At 31.6% G+C, this 10,767-nt stretch overlaps 1 protein-coding gene across 1 annotated transcript in view; it reads left to right on the top strand.

Moving 5' to 3' along the window:
* Positions 1-10,767, top strand: part of LOC108692703 (neuroblastoma-amplified sequence-like) — a 31,212-nt gene that overhangs the window by 9,373 nt on the left and 11,072 nt on the right. The window contains exons 2-4 of the mRNA XM_018201088.1: positions 9,388-9,622; positions 9,881-10,296; positions 10,384-10,767. Of these exons, the coding sequence (XP_018056577.1) occupies positions 9,388-9,622; positions 9,881-10,296; positions 10,384-10,767 (1,035 nt within the window). The remainder of the gene's footprint in view (positions 1-9,387; positions 9,623-9,880; positions 10,297-10,383) is intronic.

The raw sequence follows: 10,767 nt of genomic DNA, 5'->3' as shown, positions 1-10,767 counted from the left end.
AATATACTATAATAATTAAAATATCTAACTATAATAATATAAATATAATATTGCATTCTCAACTTTTAAAGAAATCAAATCATATTTATTATTAGAATCACATTAAAGTTTGTACTCAAATTGTTTTAATCAACAAGTTAATAATTAAAATCGAATAATTGTTTTGTAAACGCACCGACACGTTGCAACTTGTACAGTTTCGGTTTATTTACCGAAATTTTTTTCTTAATTTCGGCCGAAACCGAAATTAAATTGAAACCTTGATTTTTTTATCGAAATTGATTGAAACCGAAATCGAAATTTTGGTCGAACTCTAAAAAGTAACTGCCATCCGATTGTAAGGTAAAAAAAAATTATTAATATATCTTGATAAAAAATCGTTTGTAGTTGTTTGTAATTATTTATAGAAAATCTTAAGAGTATGTTGACTTTTCTCATATGCCTGATGCGCTGGTTGTACACATTCATATGGGACAATAGTTTTACGTCAATTCCGAAGGACGAATTCAGTAGAGAAATTTCAAAGATAAGTATACCTCGGTGATCTGCCGTTTTGAGAAAAGCTACGAGGATATGAAAATTTTCGATTCAGCCGGAGATCGAATCCGGGATCTGTAGTATAGCAGAGATGCGCTATCTGATGCTACGCAAATATCTCAAAAATTAGCAAACTTACTTTTTTTAATAAATTGTTTTTAATATATTGTAACTTTTAAACGATGCAACTATAAACTATAAACTATAAACGAAAAATCACTCCAAACAACTACAAATGATTTCAAGGAAGAGTGTTGTGAGTGGATTAAAGATATCTTAAAAATTGGAAAAGTTACGTAATTTGTTTATCGTAAATTTAATGTAATCTTTAAACGGTGCAATTACAAACAATTCTGAATTAAAATATATTAATAATTTTTTTTACCTTAAAATCGGTGAGTCATTAAAAAAAATTTATATTTTTTTATATGATGCTACAAACGAAATTATTATTACTACAAACGAAATACTATCATGTTTTTATAAAAAATTTAATTTATAAAAAGTCGGATTCCAGATTCTCACAAATAATCTCCAATTGTACAAGTTGCATATGTTTCTCCGATTTGCGCTTCTAATTATGAGAAAGTTTTTTTTATTCGGACATTTACAAATCATGTACATTTTCATGAATAACTGAATACAAATAAATATATACAATATATTCTATATGCGATAAACTAAAGAAATAAAACATGGAAATGTCAAACTTTTTTAAATAGATATGATATAATAAATCTAAAAATTCTGTATTCTGCATATTTAATTCGTTTTTTGTTTGTTAATAAAAATTGATTCTGAAATAAGGCGTTTGTTAATATAATTCTTTCCTCTGTCTAACATTTTTGTATTGATTCCAATCAAACTTATGATTATGTTCTAATTTATGTTTAGAAATTACGAATTGTTTTGTGTTTCTGTTAATATGATTACGATTTATTTAGTCTGATCTTAAGCAGTCGTTTCGTTTGTCCCACGCACGTAGAATGCATCGCATTCCTGATATTTAACTCTGTATATAACGTTGATTTATGAAAGTGACATTAATTTGTTTTTTTGAATTTTAATGAAAAAATTAAGCTCGTTTAATCACATAAGCAAGATGAACTTTATTATTCTTGAAAAATTGTTTAAATTTTTCTGATATAGATAGAATTCTGATATAGATAGAACATAAGATACCGTAAAAAATGTAGTCAAATTTTCTGTTTGTTTTTTCTGTTTGTTATTCATGTTTTATTGTCATTCTGATCTCTAATTTACGTCTGATATCAAAAACTTACATTCTCTTTAAAATATCTACATTTTTTTTCCTGCCATCTATTATGTCAAAAAATAGATACTATTGTGGGCTTACTTAATGGACAGAGTTTTAATGTCATCACATTCGAGATTTCACGAAATAAATAAACCATAGAATAATCAATATTTTATTAAATAACGGATATCCTTTAGAGATAATTTTTAATACCATCAAAGGATTGTTTAAAAAATTTAGAGATCAGAATGACAATAAAACTTACATGAGTAACAAAAAACAGGCAAACAATAATTTGACTACATTTTTCACGGTACCTTATGTGTGTGTGTTCCATCTTCTATATCAGAAAAATTTAAACGATTTTTCAAGAATAACAAAGCAATTCGTCTTGCCTATGTGGGATTAAACAAATTTAATTCTTTCATTAAAAATCAAAAAGACAAATTAACGTTACTTTCACAAACTAATGTTATGTACAGAATCAATTATCAGGAATGCGAATCATCCTACGCGGGACGAAACGATTACTTAAGAAAACCAAATTAAATGAACATCGTAATTATATTAACAGGAATGACAGTCTGTAATTTCTGAACATAGAGCATAATCATGATTTTGACTGGAATCACACAAAGATTTTAGACAGAGAAAAGAATTATAACAAATGCCTTATTTCAGAATCAATTTTTATTAACAAATAAAAAAACGGATTAAATGTGCAGGAGAATACAGAATTTTTAGATCTATTATATTATGATCTATTTAAAAAAGTTTGACATTTCCATGTTTTTTTTTTTTTAGTTTATCGTATAGAATGTAAGTATTGTATTTATTTATTTATTTATTTATTTATTATTATTTATTATTAGTTATTCTTGCCATATTACCTATGATAATCGTTTTTGACTTCTGTTACGAGCATAAAACATCGTAATATGTATAAAGTATTATAAGATTTGACAACTGACTTCAGAACAGGTTTTATTCAACATTAATACAAGAGGCGAGCTTAGGACTATGTTACAGTTTGTCTTACGAGAGTAGATTGACTCGATCAGAACTAGAAGAATCTTTACTTCGACTAAAGCAGTGGAGCTTCCTACAAATTCTAACAATAGAGAGATTTTCAAGTACCAAAAATATACGTGGTAGGGATAAAGGAAACTAAGTATGTGACGATAAGATATGGCTCTAGAATCCATTTGAAGATGAATCATAAAATATTTGTAAGACTGAATTTCAAAGGGGTTTTTTTAGAGTAAATAAAATAGAGTAAATAAAAAAAAGATCAGAAAGGAAAAACGATAAATGAAGCAAATAAGAAGAATGGCCGGAAATAAGATTGTCAGGAATATTCAAGAAAACATGTGTCGAAAACTATGTTAAAAACGTGACTTAACAATTATTACGTGGCACATAACTCTCACATACTCTCTGAACGTCTTAGTGCTAATATGTCTTATTAATATATATTCATAATATGTTTTGATTGCAATGTGACTACACATGTTTTCTTGAATATTCCTGACAATCTTATTTTCGGCTATTCTTCTCATTTTCTACTTTAATTTCATTGTATCACATCTTTCATATTCAATTATACATGCGAAATTTGTTATTAGGTATACAACTTTGCTTCCGCCGTTTTTTTCCGAAATTCGAGGCTTTATTGTAAAAAACTGATTATACATTCATGATTCAAAGTATTGTCCATCGCTGGCCACTACTTTCTCCCATCTTTCGGGTAGCGTACGAATCTCGCGTCGAAAAAACTGGTCATCTTTTGAGGCTATCCACGAATCGATCCAATTTTTTACTTTTTCATAAGACCGGAAGTGCTGATCAGCCAGGTCGTGTGCCATTGAAACAAGTGATAATCAGAGGGAGCAATGTCTGGAGAATACGGCGGGTGGCGTAGGACTTCCCATTTCAACGTTTCCAAGTATGTCTTGACCACTTTCGCAACATGGGGTCGAGCATTGTCATGCTACAAAATTACTTTATCGTGTCTCTCGTTGTATTGCGGTCGTTTGTCTTTCAATGCTCGGCTCAAACGCATCAATTGCGTTCGATACCGATCGCCTGTGATTGTTTCAGTCGGTTTTAACAGTTCATAATACACTACGAGCTAGTCCCACCAAATACAGAGCATGATCTTGGATGTCAAAATCACCGTTCTTGAAGCGTTGAAACCACTCACGACACGTTCTTTCACTAATAGCGGCCTCACCATAAGTATTTGAGAGCATTCGATGAGCCTCAGCTGCAGATTTCTTCATATTGAAGCAAAAAATTAAAACCTCCCGCAAATGACGAGAATTTGGCTCATAAACTGATATTTTCAATCGAGAATAACTTTATGATGTAGACACAAATCGACTAATGTTTCTATGGGATTGTGTTGACAGATGCCCAAATTTATTGTATGACGTCTATGATCTATTTATTTCGATCACCACTTACCGCTAAAGCCATCTATAGGAAAACGGCGGAAGCAAAGTTGTACACCTAATACATTGAGGAAGTTCCAATTGAAAGAGTTGAAACGTTTGTAATCTTTTTCAAGAATTAAATATACGAATTTACACACATCTATCTTATAGAGTTCCGAGAATTTTTTGAGAATTTGTTAGCAACGCATTTTCTTATGTTGGAAAAATAGTAATTGCCAATAAAAAAATGCAGTACTAAAGAGTTGATAAAAAATTAAAAAAATTTTTTAGTGCTCTATGAGAAAAAAATAAACAATTTTTATCTCTTGTTATTTTTTTGTAAAGTTTTCTGTAAAGATAGTACTTCAATAAAAAATTATTGAAAACCAGTATTTGGTAATTTTTAGTAATTGATATCTTGTTAATTGTTGCGAAAATTGCAAAATAGTACAGGACTTTTCGACTTAGTTTAATCCGCTTTATCTCTATACGAGAGCTTTATCATTCCTTATCAAATATCTTATATAATGTAAAACGTAGAATACATTGCTATAATAAAAAAAAACATAGTTAATACGATTATGTCAACAAATATATGTATTATCCACGTATCTCGGAATAATCAGGTACCCGCGTACCTGAATATCATTAGTTCTACTTTCTACCTTCAGCACTGTCATCAGCAGTCCATTCTATAGCCTATACTTATAGTCGATTCTTTGAGGCTGTCTTAATGACCATTCTACAATAAATTTAATAATAAATTAAAAGAGTTAGTTATAAATAATTATAAGCAAGTCAGTAGTGAGTCATAAGGCAATAATAAGTGAGCAGTTCGTGACTGAATGGGGATGACCAAATTTAATTTCTTTCGATTAAGAACTTATAATTATGTTATGATTGTGACTGACTAATCAAATACCAGGTGTATAAGCTTAAATCCGCTGTTTTGTAGTTAGAAAAACATTTTTTTTTTCTAGGAAACAAAAACAAATTTATTCAAAGTATTTGCCCTCGCTAACTATACATTTTTCCCATCTTTCGGGCAATTTGTGTATACTACGCCAAAAAAATTCCTCATCTTTCGAGACAAATCATCATCAAGCCATTTTCGGACGTCTTCATAAGAATCGAAGTACCGCTCAGCGAGCGCGTGACCCATCAACGAAAACAGGTGATAGTCAGAAAGTTCCAAGTCTGGTGAATAAGGGGAATGGGATAGCACTTCCCAGTTGAATGTTTCCAAGTAGTTTTGGACTATTGTTGACGTGTGCGATGGTGCGTTGTCGTGGAGGAAAATCAGCTTGTCATGTCTTTTCCGATAATGTGGCCTTTTTTCACGCAGAGCACAGTACAATTTGGCATGTGTTTTGGCGTCGCTCCATCTGCCTATCATTCAGTTCATGCGGCACCCATTTTCCGATCTTTTGAACCTTCTCCATGGCATGTAGCCGCATGGAAATGGCTGCTTGAGAAACACCCAATTGCTCGGCAAGCATTTTTTGCGATTGGGTATCGTCCTCGTCTAAAAGAGCCTGCAATTGACAGTCCTCAACCTTCCTGGGCCGATTTTCACGCTTCTTGTCACTTAGGTCAAAATTGTCGGCATTGAATCGGCGAAATCAATCTGTGCACATTGTTTCCGATAAAGTATTGTCGCCATAGGCTTCCACAAGCATTCGATGCGATTCGGCAGCCGATTTTTTCAAATTGAAATAGAAAAGCAAAACTTCCTGCATATGCTTTTTCGTTTAGCAAAAAACTAGACATGATTACGAAAGAAAAAATGTATGTTGTTATATGAAATTGCTGATGATGTGCATTGGTTAATGTGACAGATGTCAAACACATAAAAAAAAGTGTGTTGTGTGCCCAGGATAGCTTTACGCTATATGCTCACCTATGAGCAAACAGCGGATTTAAGCTTATACACCTGGTAAATCTCATTTACGGGAGAGAATTGCAGACTTCATATAATCTGGAAAATTGTTGTGTTATGTATCATCAAGGATTCCCAGTATTATGGTGAAATGTCATTTCTTATCCCACATTACATAATTCACGGCAGTAAATATACAATATTATTTATTATTTATTTTTAAAGTTATATATATGCGTGCATATACAAAACATTTCGAATTTTTTGTTATCAGAATCAAATCATGAAGCAGTCTGCATCATGTATTTCCAGTGATGAAACAAGTAGATTCTAATTATCATCAACAAATCGTTACCTACAGTTATGGACAATATATGTATAATTATTCATGTATATCTGAAAATTATGTGTACCAATTATTATGTATATGTATATCTGAAAATAATTAGATAATTGAAATATATTTTAAAGTGAATAACAAATTATCTGTTAAAACGACAAAAGTATAATGCAATGTAGAATATTTTAAGATATATAAAATAATAAAAAAAACACACGTATAAACATGTAAACACAGTCTTGTCATTTACTTGGGAACTGCCATCCTGATTGGCTGAAATGTTATGACGCAAACGATCTATGACTTACATGACATGTGGATGCAAATTTCCTTAAGATTTATGTCTTATAATTCTGATTTATTATCAATGCTATATGAATTCCGATTAATAGCTTATTATTATTATTATTATTGAATGGTCATTAAACAGTTTTAAGATGTTATAAGCCAATCAGAGAGTCGTATTAGCTTCTTAAGAGATTATTTAAAACGATCTTAAAATAAGAACCGACTATGAATACTGGTCTATATGTTGATGGCTGAGACAATAAAGCAAAAAAAGTGAGATAAAGTTGATATCGCATCTAAATTAGTAGTTATTCTTTTCAGTGGATTTTTCCCAATTCGGTGTTCAAATTAGGTCCATTTTTTTTTTGCGGAGTTGAGTTTTTATCTCCTCTTAGGCCAGAATTAAACTATGTGTTGAGATTGAAGATAGAAAAATTGAAATTTGACCAATTAAAATAAAAGGAAATAAAATTTTTTTTCTCATTCGTCAGATTTTAATTTTCAATCTTTAATCTCAAGCTTTCATAAGTCGGAATCAGACTATGCATTGAAGATTGAGATTGAAAATTGAAAGATTGAAATTTGACCAGTTAAAACAATAGGAGGAGGAATAAAATTCTTTTGTTCTCATTGGTCAAATTTAGTCTTTCAACCTTCGATCTCAATATTTAATGCGTAGTCTGATTCCGATCTTAAGGCTATCGACTCTGCAGGCCGACCCGACTGTCGACTCTGAGTGCCGAATTGATCACACTTGTCGATGTTTGCCAACGATTACCACTGATTGACTCAACTGTATAGAAGAATAAAATAATAAAACGCGAAAGTGTCTCTCTTGATTCTGATTGGCTGTTAAAATATTTCTTATTTTAACATTGCGCACATGAATTTCTTCTTTCCTTCACTTTTTTGCTTGCGACTTATAAGAATTCTCAGAGAGACAACGACAAAAACGTGATGATATCGCACTTTTTTTATTTCTTTCAACCTACTATCAATCATCAATAAATTTGATGATTCAAAGTATACTTGAAATGAGGAAAGCATTAAATGGAGAAGCATTTTTTAAACTATTTTTATTTGGATTTTGCATAGCATTCTTCACACTGACGCACAATTTAAAATTAGATTATTTAACACAAGCTGCTCTAATTCACCCAAAGAAAGAGGCTAGAAATTTTTTGTCAAGTTGCTCTAATGGATCTTTATATCTGTTAGATTAGAATAAGTTACAGTACAACTTCATGGAATACTGATGTGCGATCCATATACCAGTCAATCAGAATCATTCACAGTAATGACGAGTTGGCGAGTTTCTTTTTATGATTTCTAACAAACGCTTCTCGGCTCGGAGCTCGCTATTATATTTTTTGCTTGTATATTTTTAAAAGTTTGCCGACTTAGATTAAGCCTTGATACACATAGCCGTCCTGCAGTTTTGGCCGATCTGTTCTGACCACGGTTATCAAGTCTCGAGCACTGTATGGCTGGGGTCCGAAGGTCCGTGCACTGGAGATTTCATATTTCAACTGGAGACCGGCCAATTGTTTCATTAAAAAAAAATGAGAGGAAAAGAAAAAGGGTTTAATTCGTGTTTTGCGATCACTGTTTCAGACTTTCTTTTTGTTATTAATATTTGACCAATATAAAGTATCAACACATAGAGGCCTTTTTATTATTATTATTACAAAATTACATACAGTACGAAACAATTACAAATCTTTTTATTATTCGTAAAATAAGATAAACGAATTGCGAACATAATCACAGACTTTCTATTACTTTCCACGTAATTTAAATATTACATCATACAGCGCGTTATACAAAATGCAAAAAAAAAAACAATATGTTACAACATCTTTAACACAACATAGTATTTGCGAAAACTAGCATCTTTCGTACATCTATTTGTAGCTTTTCTATCTCTTCTTTGGCTTTTCTTTTATACATTACTTAGTAATAATAGTAAAAATATTTTAAAATAAATATTCTGAACGAAAAACCGTAATAATTTAATATATACGATAACATTGTGGGCATCTCTGGATATTGCAATTAATAAATATCCGCGAGCGAAATTTTTTCCGTCTAGAGAACTGGAGATTGGCCCGAAAATTGGGAAATCTCCAGTTGAAATCTGGAGTCCTGGCAACCGTGGTCCTGATGCATCCAGTGTCCGGGCAGGCGTCATTTTCGCAGGCATCATTATTTTTCGTATCTCTCATAAGACGTGATCTTGCCGTATCATCCTCCGTTTATAATTTCGAAGCTATTAATAAAAAGAAAAAGAAAAAGAAGGTGTCTATGATTGCTAAGGATCAATAGTCAGAGTCAACAATCGGATCGGCTTACAAAGTTTGATATGGGTTCCAGAAGTTGATTGATGAATCTATCAATTCGCGAATTTCAACCAAACCCGAGTTACCGATTTTCTTTCAAACTCACTTCTGATTCATTAACTACAGACTATCGACCGACTTCATTAGTCATTATAGAATTAGGATGTTCAATCTCCTCAATCCAACTTTGACCCGCCTCTAACCCGATTCGAAATTTTCAATGAAAGTCATTTAGTATATTAATGCAGAGAGAAATCATTGGGCTATGGAATATTATTGTAGCTGTATCTCTAAAATGTTCCACATTTTAGAAATGCAAGAACGACGCGGCTATTCTCCCAACTACTGGCACAATAAAAAATGCTCTCAGGTATCTCAACAACAGATACTCCCTACCTGAGAGCATTTCACAGCAAGTCAGTCTCACGCTACCTTGGAAGTTTGCTGTGGGAGATCACGGTCGGGTACTTGCTATTTTACAAGAGAACATCATTGAAATACGAAAGGCTAAAGATGAATATTCTTCCATAGTAGGAAAAGCATCTGGTAAATAATGTATTAATATCAGTATTATTAACGTTTTTTAATTGATATTTTTCTATTTGATCTATGTGTAAAATGCTTAAATATCATATGTAAAGGAATTTTAGTCGTAATTGTAAAGCAAATCGTAAGCAAATCGATCAATCACAGTTAAAAGTACTATTTTATGTTTTAAAACGCTTGACCACGATTGATCGATATGCTTGTGATTACACTAAAATTTTTTATTTTTAGTATGATGGTATTTAATGTATTTTTTAGCTCCAAAGGATGCCTTTCCTCAGTGGCGTAAACTTGCCTGGAGTCCCGATGGAATGATCTTAGCACTGGCGTCTAGTAGCGGCTATACGTCTTTTTACAACGCACTAGGAAATAATATTTTTAATATAAGCCCGAAAACAATTTCACAGATTCCTCATATTCTTGAAGCTGGTGACGCTATAGCATCTATGTTGTTTCTCAAGCCAAGGATAACGAGTGAAAAATGGACCTATGAATTTATTTTAATTTCATATAGCGGGTTGCTAAGATCTTATTATATTTCTACAGGTGGTTTCAGTGCAAATTATAATTTTTCTTTTGGCAATTTTTACAAAAACGGTGTTAACATTGTTGTTTATGATGAAAAACATTATTTATTTTATGTTGCTGGAAATATGTTAACACAAAAATTGACGGTAAATAAATAAATAAATATATGTATATGTATATGATACGTAATCTTAAATGTAAGTATATTTATATACTTATATATATTGTTTCAGTCTACTGCATCTGAATCTGGATTAACTTCGTGGCGACTCTTGAATGATTACCCATACTGCAAATTATCATTTACATTTGAAAATTCTGCTACCACTAATTCGCGATTTTCTATATGGAATTTAATTCCTATTTTCAGTTTTCAATCAGAATCAATTATATTTTCCATAAAAATTTCGCCAAATGGCGAGTTTCTGGTTTGTTTGCATATGGATGGTTCAGTTTCGCTGTGGAGTTTGCCAAACTTAATATTACAAAAAAAATGGAAGTTGTCTGAACAGCCAGAATATGATATATCTAATCCTTCAGGATTTACAAAATCTAAAAAATTTCCACCAGGATTTACAGAATTTCATCCGATAGATATCGGCTGGTGGAATGATCAG

This window comes from Atta colombica, unplaced genomic scaffold (genome assembly GCF_001594045.1).
Source record: "Atta colombica isolate Treedump-2 unplaced genomic scaffold, Acol1.0 scaffold79, whole genome shotgun sequence".
In the NCBI taxonomy this organism is placed as follows: domain Eukaryota; kingdom Metazoa; phylum Arthropoda; class Insecta; order Hymenoptera; family Formicidae; genus Atta; species Atta colombica.
This window is presented reverse-complemented; position numbering and strand designations above follow the sequence as displayed.